The sequence below is a fragment of the Cetorhinus maximus genome, chromosome 23, assembly GCF_964194155.1.
Source record: "Cetorhinus maximus chromosome 23, sCetMax3.hap1.1, whole genome shotgun sequence".
NCBI classification, from domain to species: Eukaryota; Metazoa; Chordata; class Chondrichthyes; order Lamniformes; family Cetorhinidae; genus Cetorhinus; species Cetorhinus maximus.
The window spans coordinates 28,628,823-28,652,268 of NC_135901.1; the positions used below are offsets into that span (position 1 = coordinate 28,628,823).

The following is a 23,446-nucleotide window of genomic DNA, read 5'->3' on the forward strand; positions in this document are numbered from 1 at the left end:
GGAGGTTAGATGACTGAGTGAATCCCTTCCCACAAACAGAGCAGGTGAATGGCCTCTCCCCAGTGTGAACGCGCTGGTGCATCTGCAGGTTGTATAACTGAGTGAACCCCTTACCACATTCAGAGCAGGTGAATGACCTCTCTTCAGTGTGAACTCGCTGGTGTGTCAGGAGGTTGGATGATTGAGTGAATCCCTTCCCACAAACAGAGCAGGTGAATGGCCTCTCCCAGTGTGAACTCGCTGGTGTAGCAGGAGGGTGGATGAATTAATGAATCCCTTCCCACACTCAAAGCAGGTGAACGGCCTCTCCCCAGTGTGAACTCGCTGGTGTTTCAGCAGGTTGGATGACTGTGTGAATCCCCTCCCACACACAGAGCAGGTGAACGGCTTCTCCCCACTGTGAATTCTTTGGGGATTCTGCTGGGTGGCTAAGTCACTGAATCCCTTCCCAAACTCAGAGCTAATGAATAGCCTCTCCACAGCATGAACTCGCTGATGTGCCTGCAGAAGGGATGAACCACTGAATCCCTTCTCACACACAGGGCAGGTGAACGGCCTCTCCCCGGTGTGAACACGTTGATGAGTTTCCAGCTCAGATGGGAACCGGAATCCTTTCTCACAGTTCCCACATTTCCATGGTTTCTCCATGGTGTGCGTGTCCTTGTCCCTTTTCAGGTTCAATGATCAGTTGAAGCCTGGTCCACACATAGGACACGTGTATGGACTCTCCCCGCTATCAATGGTGTGATTTTTTTTCAGGCTGTGTAACTGGTTAAGGCTCTTTCCACAGTCAATGACCTGGAATACTCTCACTCGGGTGTGTCTGCCTTGGTATTTTTCCAGTCACACTGATGTTTAAAATCTTTTGAAGCAAACAGAACAGATAAAGATTCTTCCTTCTAGATTCAAAGGCCAATAATATTCAGATCCCAATGAATCGAGTGACTCTGTAAGATCTTCATCTGATGTTTGGTTTGAGATTTCTGTCTGTAAATCCTCCCCTTCTAATACCCTGTAAAAGGAATTTACAAAAGTCAGCACTGTCAGTACAGGATAGAATTTCAGAACTATTCTAGTTTCTATGGAATATTCTTTCCTCTCTTGTTACCCAAAAGCTGTAAATCTCCATCCCACACACTCTCCCTCCATTCTCACTCTCCTGTATCTAATATTCACCCTTTCAACTGCTGAAGATGCTAATCAATGCTGATCGACAGATCATGCTCACCATTTCCTGTCCTGGACACAGACCTGAAAATCTTCATGCAGGCTGCTAGTCCTATATCTGTCGAAATTACTGGGAAAAATTGTGTGCAATATACTGTCATGTTAGACTTGATTAGCGATATGGTGTGGTGGAGTGGGAAGAATTTTATTCAGGCAGTGAGTGGACATGACTTACAACAACACTAGAAACAGATTCATAACATACAATTCTAGTTGCTATGACCCCTGTGACTGGAAATATATAAAATGTATGTTAGGTTGCGACAGTACAAAATACAGAAATAAGAATAAATATATTTTATCAGAGAACCACAAATAATATATTTAATATGTACCAGAAAACAGCACTAGATATATCTCTGTCCTATTTTAATTTACTGTCCCCTTAAATGCATCTGCTTGGGAAACCAACCCTTTAATTGTGAACATTAGGAAAGAGACCATCCTTTTAGCCAGACAAATAAATGTGCCAAGCTGAGGGAGCAAAGGATGTCAATGTCTTTAAGAGAGAGAGAGAGAGACCTGGGCCAACCTTTCCAGAGTCTGCACCCTCCCTGGATTCACTTCCTTTCCCTTCAGTTCCTGCAAGTCAACAATTTCCCCTCCAGAATGAGAAAAGAAATGGAAAGGGGGAGAAAAGAAAGTGTTTTACTCACAGATGTTGGACACAGGAGGAAGCTTTAGTCAAAAGCGAAACGTTAACTGTGTTCCTCTCCGTGAATGCTGCCAGAATTGCTGAGTTTTTCCAGGTATTTTTGTTTTTGTTTAGGGAGTTTTAGGCTGTGTGAAGCTCAATCTGCATTCACACAAAGCCCGCGCTCTGATTGGCTGGAGGACCAGAGTCCGTCCGGTCCTCCAACTCTTCGCATTGGTCAGTCCCTCAGTATGACGGGCAGGGGCGGGCTCTTCCCCACACATGCGCAGCTTCCCCTCTCCCGAGTCCTCCGAGCGGCTTTTCGCTCTGGCCGGAGCCGTCAGTCGGTTGCCTGGAAACCTTGGCTCGAGGAGTTGGAGGGGGAGGGGTAACAATGGGTGGGGGAGGGGCTCCCGCGTCCGCGCGCCTGGCCTGCAGACTGGAACCCGAGGACGTCACCGCGGAGCAGAGTGATTCCTATTGGCTGCTTCAGGCAGGGTACCATTGTGGACGTCACAATGCGGAAGTCGGACAATGAGCTTCAGACTAAAACTTCCTCCTGTGGGCAACATCTGTGAGGAAATCAATGTTTCCCCCTTTCCATTTCTTTTCTCATTCTGGGGGCAAATTGTTGACTTGCAGGAACTGAAGGGAAAGGAAGTGAATCCAGGGAGGGTGCAGACTCTGGAAAGGTTGGCCCATGTCTCTCTCTTAAAGACATTGACATCCTTTGCTCCCTCAGCTTGACACATTTATTTGTCTGGCTAAAAGGATGGTCTCTTTCCTAATGTTCACAATTAAAGGGATGGTTTCCCCAGGAGATGACTGACATTTAAGGAGACAATTTCAGGGTGATTTACTGTCCTGTATTTTAAGGGATTGCTCCTGATTTTACCTTTTGTCCTGTATTTTTGGGACAGCCTGTGGGAAACTGATCGCTGGAGTGTCCAGGGTGAGCTTGAGTGATTCGAGTGGGACTGCAAGTCAGTGAGTCGGCCAGCAGAGAGATGACGTGATTAAACCAGATAAGTTGTAAGTTTTAGTTGATTTTAAACCCCACCACCCCTCCCACTATTATTGTCTCAAAACCCCTTCTCCCCAACCCCCCTCCTTGAAACCAAAACCCCCCTAACCCACTGTCTTCGTCACCAGCATCCCACCAGCCATGCCTCCAGCCCAATAGCTGAAGTGTCCCATATTTTATTTTGTAAGTATTTTGCCCCTCTGGACAATATAATAATGGAGACATAGATATGTCCAGTGTTGTGATAGGGGACTCTTTAGATATATTATTTACAGTTCTGTAATTAAGTTTATTTATTATGCTTTCCAGTCTTGTAATATAGGACTGTAGCTGCATTATGTATTTGGAATCATAGAGTCAGTACGGCACAGAAGGAGCCTGTTTGACAACTCGAGTTATGCGATTCCCTGTGAAGCAATCCAGTCAGTCCCATTCCCCCTCTATCTCCCCATTCCTCTGCAAGTTTATTTCCTTCAAGTGTCCATCTAATTTCATTTTTAAATTATTGACCATCTCTGCATCCACCATTCCCTCAGGCAGTGGGTTCCAGATCATCACCACTTGCTCCTGAGATAAAATTCCTCCCCACAGCCCCATGTATCTCTCATCATGTGATAGAGTTCTGTGTATTACACACATTTTTAGTGCAGTAATGTTGGGTGTATATTACAGCAGAGTGAGAATGGAGGGAGAATGATGGCTTTTGTAAATTCCTTTTACAGGATATTAGAAGAAGAGGATTTCCAGACAGAAATCTCAAACCAAACGTCAAGATCTGACAGTCACTCAATTCATCACAACCTGAATATCATCAGCCTTTGAATCTAGAAGGAGAAATGTTTGTCTGTTCTGTCTGCTTCAAAAGATTTTAAACATCAGTGTGACTGGAAAAGAACCGAGACACACACACCCGAGTGAGAGTGTTTCCAGTGCACTGACTGGGGAAAGAGCTTTAACCAGTTCCACAGCCTGAAAAACATCACACCATTCTCAGTGGAGAGAGACATTATGCATGTCCTGTGTGAGGATAAGGCTTCAACTGATCATTGGACCTAGAGAGACACAAGGGCACGCGCACCATGGAGAAACCGTGGAAATGTGGGGACTGTGGGAAAGGATTCAGATCCCCCTCTGAGCTGGAAGCTCACCGACGCAGTCATACTGGGGAGAGGCCATTCGTCTGCACTGTGTGTGGGAAGGGATTCGCTCATTCATCCAACCTGCTGACACACAAGCGAGTTCACACTGGGGAGAGGCCATTCACCTGCTCTGTGTGTGGGAATGGGTTCAGTCAGTTATCCAGCCTGCAGTCACACCAGCGAATTCACACTGGGGAGAGGCCATTTATCTGTTCTGAATGTGGGAAGGGATTCAGTAATTCATCCGACCTGCATAAACACAAGCGAGTTCACACTGGGGAGAGGCCGTTCACCTGCTTTGAATGTGGAAAGGGATTTGTTGATTCATCCAACCTGCTGCGACACCAGCGAGTTCACACCGGGGAGAGACGGTTCACCTGCTCTGAGTGTGGGAAGGCATTTATTGATTCATCCACCCTGCTGACACATCAGCGAGTTCACACTGGGGAGACACCATTCACCTGTCCCGAGTGTGGGAAGGCATTCAGTAATTCATCTGACCTGCATAAACACAAGCGAGTTCACACCGGGGAGAGACCGTTCACCTGCTCCGATTGTGGGAAGGGATTCAGTCATTCATCCAACCTGCAGAAACACAAGCGAGTTCACACTGGGGAGAGGCCGTTCACTTGCTCTGAGTGTGGAAACGGATTCAGTCGGTTATCCAGCCTGCAGATACACCAGCGAATTCACACTGGGGAGAGGCCATTCACCTGCTCTCAATGTGAGAAGGGATTCAGTAATTCATCCGACCTGCATAAACACCAGCGAGTTCACACTGGGGAGAGGCCATTCATCTGCTCTGAGTGTGGGAAAGGATTTAGTAATTCATCTGACCTGCATAAACACCAGCGACTTCACACTGGGGAAAGGCCGTTCACCTGCTCTGAGTGTGGGAAAGGATTCAGTAATTCATCTGATCTGCATAAACACCAGCGACTTCACACTGGGGAGAGGCCATTCATCTGCTCTGAGTGTGGGAAAGGATTCAGTAATTCATCTGACCTGCATAAACACCAGCGACTTCACACTAACAGGAGGCCGTTCACCTGCTCTGAATGTGGAAAAGGATTCACTCAGTCACCCCACCTGCTGAGACACCAGCGAGTTCACACCGGGGAGAGGCCGTTTACCTGTTCTGTGTGTGGGAAGGGATTCACTCAGTCACCCCACCTGTTGAGACACCAGCGAGTTCACAAATGATTACAGAGGTTATTCTGCTGTTATTGCTGCTGTTAATCACATTCAGGACTGAACCATGTTCATTCTGACACTTGGTGAAGTGGGAGGGTCGGAGGGTTTCTTTCTGCTGGACTGACCGATCTCACGACTTTGCTTCCAGGAGCTGATGCTCTTTGAGCCTGGGAGTGCACATTTCCACTGAAATGATCCACAAAAACAAAATAAATGAAGGACATTTATTTTATCCTGGATAGTAAATAGTGATTTTTCCTACCACTACAGGTAGATCTAAAATAAATACAGAAAGTGTTGGAAAAACTCAGCAGGTCTGGCAGCATCTTTGGTGAGAGAAACAGAGTTAACGTTTCGAGTCCAATATGACTCTTCTTCAGAATTTTAGAGAGGGAGAAGTGTGATGGGTTTGATGCTGTTGAGAAAGGGGGAGGGTCCAGAAGAAGGAAAGTCAGGGATCGGTTAGAGGGCAGGCAAGATTAAATAACAAAAATATCATGGAACAAAAGACAAAGGGAGTGATAATGATTGTAGTAAAGAAACAAAGCATTGGTCCAGAGTTAATGTTAATGGCAGAATAAAGGACAGCTCTGTCTGAAAGCAAAAACATGAAAAAAAGATGTCGACTGACACTTGACTAAAACAAAATCAAAACAGAGAACAGAGTTGACGGTCTGAAGTTGTTGAACTCAATGTTGAGTCCAGAAGGCTGTAAAGTGCCTCACTGGAGGATGAGGTGCTGCTCGTCCAGCTTGTGTTGGGCTTCTCGGGAACATTGCAGCAGGCCGAGGACAGAAATGTGAGCACGAGAGCAAGGTGGTGAATTATAATGGCAGCAACTGGAAGATCAGGGTAATGCTTGTGGACTGAGCGGAGGTGTTCCACAAAGAGGGCAGCGAACAGGGGACAGATGAATTAAAGAGAAACCATTTGGGTCCAGAACATTGTGCACATCCTTTTACTCTGGTTGTCTTGGATCCTCAAGTAATTTTCTGTTTGTCTTTTAACCATGTTCTGTTTCATTACAAACTTTCATCAGTAAAAATATTTGATTTTTCTGGACTTTTCATGCTTAAATTTCTGCACTTTAGGGAAAGTGGGTGAGAGGGGTTGGCAGGATCTTTAACAGAAAGTGAGTCAATAGTATCTTTCAAAGGAGTAGATACTTGAAGGGAAAGAATTTGCAGGGCTGTGGGGAAAGAGCAGAGCAGTTGGATGAATCAGAGAGTCCTTTCAAAGAGATGGCAGGGGCATGATGGGCAAATGGACTCCTGCAGCCTGTGAATCTGAGGCTCCTGCTTTTGTGCAGGTTAAAAGGGATAGATTTCATTTCAGCCTCTTCCTTGTATCTGTATTTAGAGATGGGTTTCTATTCAGCTCTGAGTGACCAATAAAACAATGTCTCCACTCCTCTGTATATTTAAACATCGACCAAAGCCTTGCATGGCCGATTGTAGCCAACAGCCTTCCTGTAATTCTCTCTGATGCAGCAATGGTCCCATTGTTCTGCTCCATGGAACATTGTACGAAAATGTTTAAATCCAATAAAATTAACCCAGTAACAACAATGATCAATGGTCTAATGACAACAAGCCTCATTCGAGGTGTGGTAATGCTGATTTAAGGATTAAAAGTGGGTTTCGAGAACCATCTTGGGTTTGCGAGTTGGACTCCAGCTGTGGACGTACTGAGTGACCCCTGGGGCAGGATTGTGGGAAATCTCTGTTGGTTCAGAAACCTGAGGAAGATTCACACTCATACCTGGGGTGGTCGCCCATTTGAGGTGGGGAAAGTCGCTTGTGTATTTCAAAATTATGCCTTTTTCTTTAAATAAATATTGATATTGTTTGTTATGTCAGAGACCGGACTTGCCTGATGGTTAAGTCTCTTTCAAATTAAAGAATTTGAGAGGGTCAATTTGAAATTTAGGGGTTTAATTTGGAGCCGAGCAATCAGGCGCCTGCATCCAATTTTATTGACATACCCTTTAACACTGAGAGAGAGCCTCGAGAAGGTGCAAGAAAGATTCACAGGGATGATACCAGAACTGAGAGTGTTTAAGTTACAGGATAGATTGAACAGGCTGGGAATATTTTCTCTGGAAAAGAAAAGGCTGAGGGCTAACCTGATAAAGGACTCTAAGATTATGACAGGGGGCGATAGGGTTGATGTCATCAAGTCATCACTGTCAGTGCAGGATAGAAATTCAGAACTGAGAATTCTAGTTCTCATAAAACATGTTTCTTTCTCTCAAACTATAAATCTCTGTCCCCCACACACTCCCTCCTCCCGAGTGATTGTAACCCTAATTCATCCGACTATCCTACAATTTTTCCCCCAATTCTCCTCCCCTGAAGGTGCTGACTCTCGGGTTAAGTTTCATACTCACCTCCCCAATGTGTCACCCAGGTGTCTAAATCTTTACACCTGAAATTAACAAACTGTCCAACAGGAGATTCACTTTCAGTTGGTGCACTGGGCTGGGCTATGCTGTGAGAATGAGACAGTTGATCAGACTGTTCATGATGGGGGTCTTGGAGTTGGAGGCGGTGGGAGAGTTCAAGTGGCAGCCATGAATAAAACAACAACTTGTATTTATACAGCACGTTTAACATAATATAACATCCCGCGGAGTTTCACATGATCATGGTGAAACAAAATTTAACAAATGTTTGATGAAAGTGATCAAGATCATGATTTTTTTTTATTCATTCACAGGATGTGGGCTTCGCTGGCTAGGCCAGCATTTATTGCCCATCCCTAATTGCCCCTCGGGAAGGTGGTGGTGAGCTGCCTTCTTGAACCGCTGCAGTCCATGTGGTGTAGGTATACCCACAGTGCTATTAGGTAGAGAGTTCCAGGATTTTGACTCAGCGACAGTGAAGGAACGATGACCTATCTTCAGGTGGTGGTGTTCCCATGTGTCTGCTGCCCTTGTCCTCCTAGATAACAGTGGTCGTGGGTTTGGAAGGTGCTGTCGAAGGAGCCTTCGTCAATTCCCGCAGTGCATCTTGGAGATGGTACACACTGCTGCTGTGCGTCGGTGGTGGAGGGAGTGAATGCTTGTGGATGTGGTGCCAATCAAGCGGGCTGCTTTGTCCTGGATGGTGTCGAGCTTCTTGAGTGTTGTGGGAGCTGCACTCATCCAGGCAAGAGGGGAATATTCCATCACACTCCTGACTTGTTCCTTGTAGATGGTGGACAGGCTTTGGGGAGTCAGGAGGTGAGTTCCTCATCGCAGGATTCCCAGCCTCTGACCTGCACTTGTAGCCACAGTATTTATATGGCTAGTCCAGTTCAGTTTCTGGTCAATGGTAAACCCCAGGATGTTGATAGTGGGGGATTCAGTGATGGTAATGCCATTGGACATCAAGGGGCGATGGCTGGGGGATTCTCTCTTGTTGGAGATGGTCATTGCCTGACACTTGTGTGGCGTGAGTGCTACTTGCCATTTGTCAGCCCAAGTCTGGATATTGTCCAGGTCTCGCTGCATTTGGATAAGGGCTGCTTCAGTATCTGAGGAGTTGCGAATGAGTGCTGAACATTGTTTGATCATCAGCAAACATCCCCACTTCTGACCTTATGATGGAAGGAAGGTCATTGATGAAGCAGCTGAAGATGATTTGGCCGAGGTCACTACCCTGAGGAACTCCTGCAGTGATGTCTTGGAACTGAGATGACTGACCTCCAACAATCACAACCATCTTCCTTAGTGATAGGTATGACTCCAACCAGCGGAGAGTTTTCCCCCTGATTCCCATTGACTCCAGTTTTGCTGGGGCTCCTTGATGCCACACTAGGTCAAATGCTGCCTTGATGTCAAGGGCAGTCACTCTCACCTCACCTCGGGAGTTCAGCCCTTTTGTCCATGTTTGAATCAAGACTGCAATGAGGTCAGGAGCTGAATGTGCCTGGTGGAAACCAAACTGGGTGTCAGTGAGCAGGTTATTGCTAAGCAAGTGCCGCTTGATAGCACTGTTGATGACCCCTTCCATTACTTCACTGATGATGGAGAGTAGACTGATGGGGCGGTAATAGGCAGGGTTAGACTTGTCCTGCCTTTTGTGTACAGTGTTGTAGCTGTACTGGAACAGCTTGGCTAGGGGCGCGGCCAGTTCTGGAGCACAAGTCTTCAGTACTATTGCTGGAATATTGTCAGAGCCCATAGTCTTTGCAGTATCCAGTGCCTTCAGCTGTTTCTTGGTATCACATGGAGTGAATCAAATTGGCTGAAGACTGGCATCTGTGATGCTGGGGACCTCCAGAGGAGGCCGAGATGGATCATCCACTCAGCACTTCTGGCTGAAGATTGCAGCAAATACTTCAGCCTCATCTTTTGGACTGTTGTGCTGGGCTCCCCCATCATTGAGGATGTTTGTGGAGCCTCCTCCTCCAGTGAGTTGAATTGTCCGCTACCATTCACGATTGGATGTGGCAGGACTGCAGAGCTAAGATGTGATCCATTGGTTGTGGGATCGCTTAACTCTGTCTATCACTTGCTGCTTATACTGTTTGGCACACAAGTAGTCCTGTGTTGCAGCTTCACCAGGTTGACACCTCATTTTTAGGTATGCCTGGTGCTGCTCCTGGCATGCCCTCCTGCACTCTTCATTGAACCAGGATTAGTCCCCTGGCTTGATGGTAATGGTAGAGTGGGGGATATGCCAGGCCATGAAGTTACAGATTGTGGTTGAGTCCAATGCTGCTGCTGTTGATGCCCACAGCGCCTCATGGATGCCCTTTCCGTTCAAAATCTATCCCATTTAGCACAGTGGTGGCACCACACAACATGATGGAGCGTATCCTCAATGTGAAGACGGGAGTTGGTGTCCACATGGACTGTGTGGTGGTCTCTCTGACCGATACTGTCATGGACAGATGTATCTGTGACTGGTAGATTGAGGATGAGGTCAAATATATTTTTCCTTCTCGTTGGTTTCCTCACCACCTGCCGCAGACCCAGTCGGGCAGCTATGTCCTTTAGGACTCAGCCAGCTCAGTCAGTATTGGTGCTACCGAGCCACTCTTGGTGATGAACATTGAATTCCCCTACCCAGGGTACATTCTGCGCCCTTTCCACCCTCAGTGCTTCCTCCAAGTGGTGTTCAACATGGAGAAGCACTGATACACCAGCTGAGGGAGGGCGGTACGGGGCAATCAGCAGGAGGTACCCTTGCCGATATTTGACCTGATGCCATGAGACTTCATGTGGTCCGGAGTCGATGTTGAGGACTCCCAGGGTAACTCCCTCCTGACTGTATACCACTGTGCCGCCACCTCAGCTGGGCCTATCCTGCCGGAGGAAAGGACATACCCAGGGATGGTGATGGTGGTGTCTGGGACATTATCTGTAAGGTATGATTTCGTGAGGATGACTATGTCAGGCTGTTGCTTCACTAGTCTGTGAGACAACTCTCCCAATTTTGGCTCTAGCCCCCAGATGTAAGGAGGACTTTCCAGGGTTGACAGGGCTGGGTTTGCCGTTGTCGTTTCCGGTGCCTCGGTCGATGCTGGGTGGTCTGTCTGGTTTCATTCCTTTTCATTGACTTTTTAGTGGTTTGATACAACTGAGTGACTCGCGAGGCCAGAGCCAACCACATTACTGCAGATCTGGAGTCACATGTAGGCCAGACCAGGTAAGGACGGCAGATTTCCTTCCCTAAAGGACATTAATGAACCAGATGGGTTTTTATAACAATCGACAATGGTTTGTTTCATGGTCCAGATTTTTATTGAATTGAAATTTCACCGTCTGCTGTGTCCGGATTCAAACCTGGACCCCCTGAGCATTACCCTGGGTGCTTGGATTTCCAGTCCAGTGACAATACCACTCGCTACCGCCTCCCCCTATTTATATGGCTAATCCAGTTCAGTGTCTGGTCAATGATGACCCCCAGAATGTTGACAGGGAAGCTCAAAACTTCTGCTCCTCTTAGTGAAGACCTGACAGTGCTCGGTACCGGAGAAAATGGTGTTTCCATACTCCCACTGCTGGTCTCTCTGTGGGTCCTCGAGGCAGGGACTGCTCACCAGGTACAGTCACCGCTACCTCTCTCCAGCACCTCCTTCAGGGCAGGGACAGGGACTGCTCACCAGGTACAGTCATCGTTACCTCTCTCCAGCGCCTCCTTCAGGACAGGGACTGCTCACCAGGTACGGTCATCATTACCTCTCTCCAGAGCCTCCTTTTCTGCCAGTTTTTTATGAGCTGCTTTCAGAGGTTTCTTCACTCTGTGGTTCCTTCGATAACACCGATCTGTTTTTTACATCGATGTCTCAGTTGCTGCCACCATCTTCGGAGATGTGTCCTTCTATCTCGGACACTAGGCCTGGGACGTGGTTAGCAGACAGACTGTAGACACACTCTGATATCTGCTAAACACTTGTTTATTAGTACTACATCAAAACAGGTAACAGAGAAGGCACGTTGTTCCAAGGCACGATTCCAACCTCTCTCTCTCGCTCTCTGAGAGATAGAGTCTAACACGTGACTGACTGATGTCAGTGGTACATCATTAACTATGTCACCATTAACATATCCCATCTGTTAACCCTTTCTACCTCAGTTCAATCATGGATGTGGTGAACAGCAGCAAGAACAGCGGAATCAAATTCCTGTAAACACTTGTGAACCCACTGGTGCCTCAGCAGGTTGGATACCTGAGTGAAGCCGTTCCAACATTGAGAGCAGTTGAACGGCCTGTACCCCGTGTGAATTCGCTGATGTCACAGCAGGTTACATTGTTGAGTGAATCCCTGACCACACTTCGAGCAGGTGAATGGCCTCTCACTGCTGTGACTGTATCGATGGGTTTCCAGCTGACATGGGAACCTGAAGGCTTTCCCACAGTCCACACATTTCCATGGTTTATCCATGTTGTGAGTGTCCTTGAGTCTCTCCAGCTTTGGCAATCAGTTGAAGCCTCATCCACACACAGAACACATGTACAGTCTCTCCCTGTTGTGAATGGTGTGATGTTTTTTCAGGCTGTGTAACTGGTTAAAGCTCTTTCCAGAGTCAGTGCACTGGAAACACTCTCACTTGGGTGTCACAATGTCTTTAAGAGAGAAAGAGACCTGGGCCAACCTTTCCAGAGCCTGCGCCCTCCCTGGATTCACTTCCTTTCCCTTCAGTTCCTGCAAGTCAACAATTTTCCCCCAGAATGAGAAAAGAAATGGAAAGGGGGAAACATTGATTTCCTCACAGATGTTGCCCGGAGGAGGAAGTTTTACTCTGAAGCTGATTGACCAACTTCTGCATTGTGACGTCCACTATGGAACCCTGCCTGAATCAACCAATAGGAATCACTCTGCTCCGCGGTGACGTCCTCGGGTTCCAGTCTGCAGGCCAGGCGCGCGGACGCGGGAGCCCCGCCCCCACCCATTGTTCCCCCCCCTCCCCCTCCCCCTCCTCGAACCAAGGTTTCCAGGCAACCGGCTCCGGCCAGAGCGAGAAGCCGCTCGGAGAGCTCGGGAGAGGGGAAGCTGCGCATGTACGCGGGAGAGCCAGCCCTTTCCCGTCATGCTGAGGAATTGACCAATGGGAAGTTGGAGGACCGGAAGAACTCTGGTCCTACAGCCAATCAGAGCGCGGGCTTTGTGTGAATGACGATTGAGCTTCACACAGACTAAAACTTCCTTCTGTGTCCAACATCTGTGAGTAAAATACTTTCTTTTCTCCCCCTTTCCATTTCTTTTCTAGTCTTGTAATAAAGTGCTGTAGCTACATTATATATTTCCAGTCATGGAGTCATTATGGCACAGAAGGACTCCAATCAGCAACTCGAGTCTGTGCCAACTCTCTGGAGAGCAATCCAGTCAGTCTCCTTCACCCTCAATATCTCCATTCTCTCTCCCAGAAGTTTCCTTCAAGTGCCCATCCAATTTCATTTATAAATTATTGATCTTCTCTGCTTCCACCACCCCTTAGGCAGCAAGTTCCAGGTCATGACTGCGCGCTGACGATATTTTCATTATGTTCTTTCACGGGGTCTGGGTGTCACTGGTTAGGGCAACATTTTAAATGCCCATCCCTAATTGCCCTTGAGAAGGTGGTGGTGAGAGACCTTCTTGAACCGCTGCAGTCCATGTGCTGCAGGTACACCCAACATGCTGTGAGGGAAGGATTTCCAGGATTTTGACCCAGAGGCAGTGAAGGAATGGCTGATATATTTCCTAGTCAGGATGGTGAGTGGCTTGGAGGGGAACTTGCAAGTGGTAGTGGTGGTGTTCCCATGCATCTGCTGCCTTTGTCCTACTAGGAGCTAAATAAAGTTTTTCTTCACATTCCCCTTGTATCTTAAGCAAGTGATACAGTGCAGTATATGACACATTTTTCATGCTTTAAAATAGACACATATATGGTTGACCACCTGCTTGAAGATTTTCAGGTCTCTGTGTCCTGGAGAGGAAGCGGTGAGCATGGATCTATCGATCAGCATGAACCAGGAGAATTGGGAGGGTGTATTTAAGGTACAGCAGAGTGAGAATGGAGGGACAGTGTGTGGGACAAAGATTCACACCTTTTGGGGAGTGACAGAAGAAAGAATGTTCCATATGAACTAGAATTCTCAGTTCCAAAATATTATCCTGTACTGATTTCTACAAACTCTTTTTTACAGGATATCAAAAGGAGAGGGTTTTCAGACAAAAATTTCAAAACAAACATCATGTCATGATCTGACAGTGTCGCTTGATTCATCGGAATGCGAATACTCTTAAGCTTTGAATCTGGAAGGAGAAATGTTTGTCTGTTCTGTCTGCTTCAAAAGATTTTAAACGTTATTGTGACTGGATAAGCACCGAGACACACACACACCTAAGTGAGAGTGTTCCAGTGCACTGACTGTGGAAAGAGCTTTAACCAGTTAAACAGCCTGAAAAAACATCACAGTGCAGAGAGACTGTCCAAGTATTCCGTGTGTGTTCGAGGCTTCAACTGATTGTCAAACCTTGAGATTCACAAGGACAACCGTACGATGGAGAAACCGTGGCAATGTGGAGACTGTGGGAAGCGCTACCGAATCCCATCTGAACTGGAAATTCATCATCGCATTCACACTGGGGAGAGGCCTTTCACCTGCTCTGAATGTGGGAAGGGATTCACTCGGTCATCCCACCTGCTGAAGCACCAGCGGGTTCACACCGGGGAGAGACCATTCACCTGCTCTGAGTGTGGAAAAGGATTCACTGGGTCATCCCACCTGCGGACACATCAGCGAGTTCACACCGGGGAGAGGCCGTTCATGTGTTCCGAGTGTGGGAAGGGATTCACTCAGTCACCCAACCTACTGACACACCAGCGAATTCACACTGGAGAGAGGCCGTTTAGTTGTTCTGTGTGTGGGAACAAATTCAGTCAGTTATCCAGCCTGCGGACACACCAGCGATTTCACACTGGGGAGAGGCCGTTCACCTGCTCTGAGTGTGGAAAGGGATTCGCTGACACATCGAGTCTGCTGACACACCAGCGACTTCACACCGGGGAGAGGCCATTCATCTGCTCTGAGTGTGGGAAAGGATTCACTCAGTTATCCCACTTGCAGAAACACCAGAGAATTCACACTGGGGAGCGGCCATTCACCTGCTCTGTGTGTGGGAAGGGATTTGTTCATTTATCCAGCCTGCGGAGACACCAGCGAGTTCACAAGTGATTCCAGGGGTTGGATTCTGCTCTTATTGCTGCTGTTAATCACATCCAGGACTGAACCATGTTCATTCTGACACTTGGTGAAGTGGGAGTTGCGGAGGGTTTCTTTCTGCTGGACTGGCTGGTCTCACGACATTGCTTCCAGTGATGATCTTTGAACCTGGGAGTGCATGTTTCCATTGAATTGATCTGCAACAGCGATGAAACACATTTGTTTTATACTGGATGGTAAATTGTCTTTTTCCTACCACTACAGGTATATCTAAAATAAATACATTTGTCTCTGTTCCATTGAGTCTACAGCACAGGGCCAGGCCAGTCGGCTCAATTGGTCTCTGTCAGTATTTATGCTCCACATGAGTCTCCACCCACCCCTCTTCATCTCCCCCCATCAGCATATCCTTCTATTCCTTTCTCCCTCATGTATGTATCCAGCTCCCCCTTAAATGTATTCATGCTATTCACCTCAACCACTTGCTGTGGTAGTGAGTTCCACGTTCTTACCAATCGCTGGGTAAAGAGGTTTCTCATGAAATCCCTATTGGATTATTGATCCGCTTCATAACCTTAAAGACTTCCATCAGGTCACCCTTCAGTCTTCTCTTTTCTAGAGAAAAGCAGCCCCAACCTTTCCTGAGGGTTAAATGCTCTCAGTTCTGGTATTATCCTTGTGAATCTTTGTTGCCCCTTCTCCGGTGCCTCTATTTCCTTTTTCGAAATGGAGATCACAAATATTGACAGTACTCCCAGTGTAGTCTAACCATGGTTCGAAACAAGTTGAACATAACCTCCCTGCTTTTCAATTCTATCCCTCTAGAATGGAACCCTATATCTGGGCCCCACACTTTAGGAAAGATGTGAAATTCTTAGAGAGGGTGCAGAGGAGATTTATGAGAATGGCACCAGGGATGAGAGACTTCAGTTGGTTGGAGACACTGGAGCAGCTGAAATTATTCTCTTTAGATCAAGAGTCATTGGGACAGAGAAGGAGGCCATTCAGCCCATTGAGTCCATGCCAGCTCTCTAGAGCAAACCAGTCCTACTGTCCCGTGCTATCCCTATATCCCTGAAAGTTTATTTCCCTCAAGTGTCCACCCAATTTCCATTTGAAATCGTTCATCGTCTCCGCTTGCACCACCCACACAGGCAACAAGTTCCAGCTCATTACCACTCGCTGCATAAAACAGTTCTTCCTCACATCCCCCCTGCATCTCTTACACAAAATCTTAAATCTGTGTCTCCCTCGTTCTTGTACCATCAGCTGATGGGAACAGCTTTTCTTTGTCCACCTTATCTAAACCTGTCATCATCTTGTAAACCTCCTCAACCTCCTGTGCTCGAAGGAAACCGTCCCCAGCCTGACATCTACAGTAAATAACAAATAAATTACGTTAATCTCTGAAATCAAATGGGAATGTTTGATTTCTGTTTTGAAGATATGAGGAAAATATTGTACTGGACAGGAAAGGAATTGGAATAACTCACCGTGGGTGTAGTTCAGTGGAATGTAACAATCTGGTTTCCACCTACATTCTAGTGAAAGGCAAGAAAGTGGAGATGAAATGAATAAGTTGATCACTGCATCTTGGAGAAATTTGTCTCCTTTGCCTATGAACTTCTCTTAAAGAAAACCACACACGGGTCTTCATTCTCTGATTGTTTTATTGATCTGAAAGGTGTAAAAGGGGCCAAACTTCAGCAGAAATCTGGCAGAGCTGAGAACAGACGACTTGCTATGTGGGAACAGGGAGATGTGCAGCTCCCAGAGGACAGAGAAAACAAGAGTGCCTTGAATCCTAGATGACACCTGAGTGTCAAGGCCACCATGTTTTCACTGCTTGGCATGGGAATGCTCACTCCCTGTACCGGGGACGGAGCATGGGAAGCCAATTGTTTGAGAGTTTGACGTGGCTTGGGCGGGTACAGATGGTTCAATGACAGGTTTTGTAATTGGTCCGTTCAAATGTTAGCTCAGCAATGATTGCGTAAAATCAGTCTCCATAGACTTTGTGATGTAAAAAAGTATCAGAAGGGATTCCCCGAGCACAGAGGTTTGTAGAGGTTTTACATATTGCATTGACTGGTGCCGTGGCATCTGGGGCAGACCAGGGAGCATTTACGTGGAGATGGTGCTTCTACCCAGAGTGTAATGGTAATGCTGCTGCACTTTGATACTACTGCTCAGACATGAGCATGTGTCAGGTCTTATTTATACTGAATAAAATCTAACCACTGTCACCAATAAGGGTTATCACTGTGAATCATTTCAGAGTTTGGGTAAAGGGGATAAAGGGTTAAGTGACTCCCTGACCCCCATTTTCTAACATCGCTGTGTCAAAAATAAAATCTCATCTCCCCCTCTGGCTCTTTTGCCAATTACCTTAGAGGGACTCACTTTCTGTTAAAGAGCCTGCCAACCCCTCACCCACTTTCCCTGAACTGCAGAAATCTAATCATGAGAAGCCCAGCAGAATAAAATATTTTTACTAAAAAAAGTTTATTAATGAAACAGAACATGGTTAAGAAAAAACAGAAAATTACTTGAGGAACAAAGACAACCAGAGTAAAAGGCTGTGCACAATGTTCAGGACCCAAATGGTTTCTCTTCAGCTCCTCTGTACCCTGTTCCCCTGACTCCTGCTTTGGACACAGGGGCACTGAACCCCGGGGGTCGGGTCACCCCCTCCCACACCTCGATTAGTGGAGGCCCATTTCTCAGTCAGCCCTCCACCACCTTCCTGCCTCTCTATTAGTACGACGCCCATGGCAGTTTCCCAACTGGGGCGCAGGCCCCTTTATTCTCAGCTAAATTCAGCCCTCAGCTCCGTTGCCTGGCTGTCATTGACACCAGCAATAGAGAGACAGAAAGGTGCTGGATGCTCAAATGGTAACTCAAAACTAGTGGCTCTGAACCAACACTTCAACATTTGTCCATCAAATACTTGTTATTTATACTGGGGTTTTTATTATGAGATTTAAGCACCGGAGGCAAAGGGCGGAGGATTTTAAAGGGTAACTTTCTGTTCCTAATGTTGTATTGTCCAGAGTGTCAGCCATGGCTCAGTGGATCACACTCCCACCTCTGGGTCAGAAGGTTGTTGCTTCAAGTCCCAGCCTAGGGGCCTGAGGCCAAATATCACATCCAAACTTCTGAGTGCCAGCACTGGGGGAGTGCTGCACTATCAGAACTGCTGTCCTTTGACCCAACGGCCCTGTCTGCTGCTTCAGGTGGACTTAGGACTTCCCGGAGGCACTATTTTGAAGAAGAGCAGGAGAGTTATCCCCAGTGTCCGAGTGAAAATTTATCAATCAATATCACTAAAAACAGATCATCTGGTCATGACCACATTGCTGTTTGTGGGATCTTGCTGTGTGTAAATTGGCTGCTGCGTTTCCGAAATTACAACAGTGACTGCACTTCAAAAGTATTTCATTGGCTGTAAAGCACTTTGGAATATATTGTGGTCGTGGAAGACACTATATAAATGCAAATTTTTAAATTTTACATTTATATGACATAATCCTGTTATCTGTAACTTAACTGATTTCCGCCATCCCCAACTTGCCATTTAATAAATTCACTTATGGTTCGGACAAGACATTGACTTTTACAACTTCATGTGGGTGATCAGTCTGTAGAAGCATAACCCTCTCTGGCTCCATCTTTGACACTAATTTTCTTGGAACTCGGCCTCGGGAGTCTTCAGTACTTGGCTAGCAAGGAAGACCTTCAGAACCTCTACTTTTATCCCCAAAGTGACCATTACCTCACATCAGAGTTGGACCAGTTGTAAGATGACAATTGGTCAATTTGGTTACCAGATTAATTTAATTGGATCCCCAATCACTTACACCACCTTCTCTCATTATCTTAGACAGGAAGACAATAGAACTGTTTCATACTATCCCATTATCTGATTTTTCCAATCCCTTATTCATACAATTTCAAATGTTGAGGCTAATCAGAGCTTGAAGGTCTCTCTTGCCGGTACATTTATCATCATTGCATATTCTTTACATACGCAGCAATTAAGGTTTTACATTTTTACAGAAAATTAAATTCAGTCTTTTACTATAATTACTGATTAATAATTGTAACTCAGTTAAGACTCACTACTTATTCAATCATCTATTACCGACTGGTAGCTAATTAATACAGTAATCTTGAATTAACACATTTTGTTAATACAAAATATATTAGTTCAAAAAGATAGCTTGTGGAAGACAATAACTTTCTTTCTTACTGATTTTGATTGTATTGAAAAATGAGCTTTATTCTTGAGCTGGACTTTGACAGAATATGAAGTCCTGTAGCTTATCAAAATTAGAAAAGAATGTCTTTGTTTAAACAATTACTGCTAGCTCTGCAGTGTCGAGAAACATTTCGGTTTATACAGTGTTAATTTTTAAAATAAAGATCCAGCCTTTACAAAGTAATTATCTCTTACATTGCAAGGTTCATTACTGAATAATCATTTGTTTCATGACTACCTTTCAATACGAAATCAGTATATAGTTAATAAAGTTACAGAATGTGAAATGGCTGCAGCAAGCCACATGTTAGGGTTTAAAATGGCTTCCTTGACCTTGTTACTCATAACAGTGAATATGGTATGAAAGTGATTGAATTTTAAAAGTAAATTTGATTACCCAGGCCTATGTACAGTTTCCTACATTACAACTGTGACTATACTTCAAATGTGCTTTGTTGACTGTAAAACATTTTAGGAGGTCCTGTGGTCATGAGAGGAGCTATAGAAATGCAATTTATTTCTAATTGTCCGCATACTTGGATATTTAAGCTCAGTCCCCTCATCAAAATCATTGATAAAGATTGAGCTTTAATTTTGTGTAATAACCATGTCTTTGACGCCATTTTGAATACTCTGTGAAAATCAAAACACAGTTATATCCTGAATTATTTGTATGAAAACACAGCGAATTGTTGTGATGTGGAATGTACTGCCTGAAAATGGTGCGAGGAGCAGATTTGAATCTATCTTTGAAAACGGAACAGAACAGATCCTTGAAAGAAAAACAAAACTATAGAAGAATAGAATGAATTGGATAGCTCTTTCGAAGAGCCAGCATGGGCACAATGGGCCAAATAGCCTCCTTCTGTGTTCTATGAGCCTTGTGTGCAGTTAAAGTGAGTGGTAATGACCTGGAACCCACTTCCTATGAATGTGGTAGAAGCAGAGATGATGGAATGTTTTTGAAACGAGATTGGATGGGCACTTGAGAGAAATAAACCTCCAGGGATACAGGGATAGAACAGGGCAATGGGACTGACTGGTTTGCTCTACAGGGAGCCGGCATGGACTCAATGGGCTGAATGGCCCCATTCCCTACCCTAATGACTCTATGATCTACCGAGTGAAATTTCAGTTGCTCCAGTCTCTCCATTAACTAAACCCCTCATTCCTGGTGCCATTCTCATAAATCCTCTCTCCAGTCTCTCTAAGAAATTCATATCTTTCTTAAAGTGTAGGGCCCAGATATAGGGTTCCATTCTAGAGGGAAGGATAGATTTGAAAAGCAGGGAGGTTATGTTCAACTTGCTCCGAACCATGATTAGCCTACGCTGGGAGTACTGTCAACATTCGTGATCTCTTTTAGAAAGAGGAAATAGAGGCACTGGAGAAGGAGCAACAAAGATTCACAAGAATAATATCAGAACTGAGAGCATTTAACCCTTAGGAAAGGCTGGGCTGCTTGAATACATTTAAGGGGAAGTTAGATACACACATGAGGGAGAAAGGAATAGACAAATTTGCTGATGGGGATGGGGGAGATGAAGAGGAGTGGGCGATGTTTCATGTGGAGCTGAAGTACTGACATGGACCAACTGAGCTGACTGGCCTGGCCCTGTGCTGTAGACTCAGTGGAACAGAGACAAATGCATTTCTTTTAGATCTACCTGCAGTGGTAGAAACTCGCTGGTGTCTCAGCCGGGTGCATGAATGGCTGAATTCCTTCCCAAACTCAGATCAGGTGCACAGTCTCTCCTCATTGTGAATTCGATGATCAGTTGCAGCCTCATCCATGGGTAATCAGACTCTGACAATTTTCAGTTGCTTTCAGCCATTTCTCACAAAAGCTACTCAGATTGTAAGCTTCTGAAATTTTACTTTCCTATAAATTTCAAACTTCAGTATTAGACCAGCTTTCTCTGTTACCAGGTTCTAATCCTGACAGCCTTAGGGTGGGGTCAATCATTATTTTTGTAGAGATTTATTCACAGAGTAAAACATTACAGGTATATTCCTCCTGACTCCACACTATGTCAGTCAGTCTCTATTCATGTGTACTCATGTAAATATCCAATCAATATCTACTTAACCTGAATAGATACAGTTAACACCCACAATCAGAATATCTAAAAATTCTCTAATCGGTAAAACTGCCATGGTGTCTCAGCAGCTCCGATGAACAAGCGAAACCCTTCCCACACACAGAGCAGGTGAATGGCCTCTCCCCAGTGTGAACTCCCTGGTGTGTCTGCAGGTGCACTGACTGAGTAAATCCCTTCCCACACTCAGAGCAGGTGAATGGCTTCTCCCCGGTGTGAACACGCTTGTATCTCTGCAAGTTGGATGAATCAGTGAATCGCTTCCCACATGCAGAGCAGCAGAATGGCTTCTCTCCATTGTGAACTCGCTGGTGTATCTGCAGCAGGGATGACTGAGTGAATCCCTTTCCACAGTTAGAGCAGGTGAATGGCCTCTCCCCGGTGTGAACTCGCTGGTGTTACTGCAGGGTGGATGAATCAATTAATCCCTTCCCACACACACGGAGCAGGTGTACGGCCTCTCCCTGGTGTGTATGCGTCGATGAATTTCCAGATCTGACAGGGCTTTGAATCCCATCCCACAGTCCCCACGTTTCTTCCGTTTCTCCATGGTGGGTGCCCTTGTGACTATCGAGGTTTGAAGATCAGTAGAAGCCTCATCCACACACAGAACACGTGTACAGTCTCTCCCTGCTGTGAATGGTATGATTTATTTTGGGCTGTGTAACTGATTAAAGCTCTTTCCGCAGTTAGTGTGCTGGAACCCACTCACTCAGCCTAATCTTGTGGTCAAAATCCCTCATCCCTGGAACCATTCTGGTAAATCTCCTCTCCACCCTCTCAGGGACCCTCACATCCTTCCTAAAGTGTGGTGACCAGAACTGGACTCAATACTGTAGTTGTGGCCTAACCAGAGCTTTATAAAGGTTCAGCAAAACTTCCCTGCTTTTGTTCTCAATCCCTCTATTTCTGAAGCCCAAGATCTCATGTGCTTTGCTAATTCCTCTCTCACTCTGTCCTGCCACCTTCAATGACCTCTGCACATGAACCCCCTGCTCACTCTTTAGAACTATTCTATTTACATCTATATTTCCTCTCCCTATCCCCACTGCTAAATCACATCACCTCAGTCTCCTCTGTATTAAATTCCATCTGCCACTTCAGAGAATGTTAAGGGGAGATTTAAGTGTTAAACTAAACATTCAGAGAAGAGGAGGCACTGCTTCCTTTAATGTGTTACCCACAATTGAAGATGATCCCCTCCCTTTCAATGTATATGAGGCTCATAGAGCATGGAAGGAGGCCATTTGGCCCATCATGCCGGCTGCTGCGGACATCTAAGTTTTCATACGTTTTCAAAAATAACTTTTAGTTTGGGGATTGAAGTAAAAATAGGAAAGGGGTGAAATTTTACTATTTACTATAATTTATATTTACTATAATTTAATATTTACTATAATTTTTCCTATTTTTACTTAGTTCTGTTGAGGGGTCATGAGGACTCGAAATGTCAACTGTGCTCTCCTCCGCCGATGCTGCCAGATCTGCTGAGTTTTTCCAGGTATTTCTGTTTCTGTTTTTGTTTTGGATTTCCAGCATCCGCAGTTTTTTTGCTTTTATCTCAGAATTAAAGTGAATTCTGGGGAGCTTTGACATCGCTTTGGGATGGTCCCAGGAACAGAAGCGAATGAACCTTCAAGATTCCATTAAGTATAAGTTCTCTTGTGGAGAAGTTAAAAAGTAGAACTGGGTTTAAAGCATAAATCTTTATAAACTATAGCGTTAAGTTCGTAGTGCTGGTTTTTAATATTCTTTTGTTTTATATATACAGTAAATTTTGGTTTTGTTTGAAAATGTGGAATCTTGTGGTGTAATTCTTTCAGTTATCACTGGGTGTTCGAATTTCTCTTTAAACGTTAACGGTCCTTACCGGGATTGTAACAATCAGCACAAACAATATTTCAAAACAAACCAAAGAGGACAAAATATGATTTTCCTTATTTTGCGCAAAGCATTATTACATTGTAAGACATCCCTCTTCTAGGATCCCCAGTAATTTCTTAGTTCGAGCACTTCTTTTTATGAAACAATCCGATAATTGATGACTAAAAATGGAACGAATTGTAGTCCCTTCGAAAGCAGGAGGACTATCACCCAGCACAGAGGGTAATTTGGGATTTCTCCCATAGACCAATCGAAAAGGACTTTTCCCTCCAACCATCTGAGGTGAATTCTTTCCATGAATCGTCCATGTAAGTGCAGTCGTCAACTTGCTGTTTGGCTGATC

The 23,446-nt window shown here is 45.4% G+C and overlaps 5 protein-coding genes across 6 annotated transcripts in view; 3 read left to right on the top strand and 2 right to left on the bottom strand.

Annotated features, from left to right (window-relative positions):
- Positions 1-5,528, top strand: part of LOC144697207 (uncharacterized) — a 301,742-nt gene extending 296,214 nt beyond the window's left edge. For both annotated transcript variants that reach the window (XM_078569100.1, XM_078569099.1), the window contains exon 2: positions 5,489-5,528. The gene's annotated coding sequence lies outside the window, so the exon portion shown is untranslated. The remainder of the gene's footprint in view (positions 1-5,488) is intronic.
- LOC144696975 (uncharacterized) overlaps positions 1-23,446 on the bottom strand; it is a 404,367-nt gene that overhangs the window by 207,013 nt on the left and 173,908 nt on the right. The window lies entirely within an intron of this gene.
- Positions 1-23,446, top strand: part of LOC144697272 (uncharacterized) — a 58,263-nt gene that overhangs the window by 27,171 nt on the left and 7,646 nt on the right. The gene's annotated exons all lie outside the window — the stretch shown is intronic.
- Positions 166-23,446, bottom strand: part of LOC144697284 (uncharacterized) — a 555,771-nt gene continuing 532,490 nt past the window's right edge. The window contains exon 3 of the mRNA XM_078569236.1: positions 166-1,012. Within this exon, the coding sequence (XP_078425362.1) occupies positions 166-648 (483 nt within the window). The 5' untranslated portion in view covers positions 649-1,012. The remainder of the gene's footprint in view (positions 1,013-23,446) is intronic.
- LOC144697418 (uncharacterized) lies at positions 2,670-14,953 on the top strand. Its single transcript, XM_078569390.1, has 3 exons — positions 2,670-2,893; positions 3,608-5,148; positions 14,289-14,953. The coding sequence occupies exons 2-3, from the start codon at positions 3,965-3,967 to the stop codon at positions 14,869-14,871; spliced, it is 1,767 nt and encodes a 588-aa protein (XP_078425516.1). The 5' UTR covers positions 2,670-2,893; positions 3,608-3,964; the 3' UTR covers positions 14,872-14,953.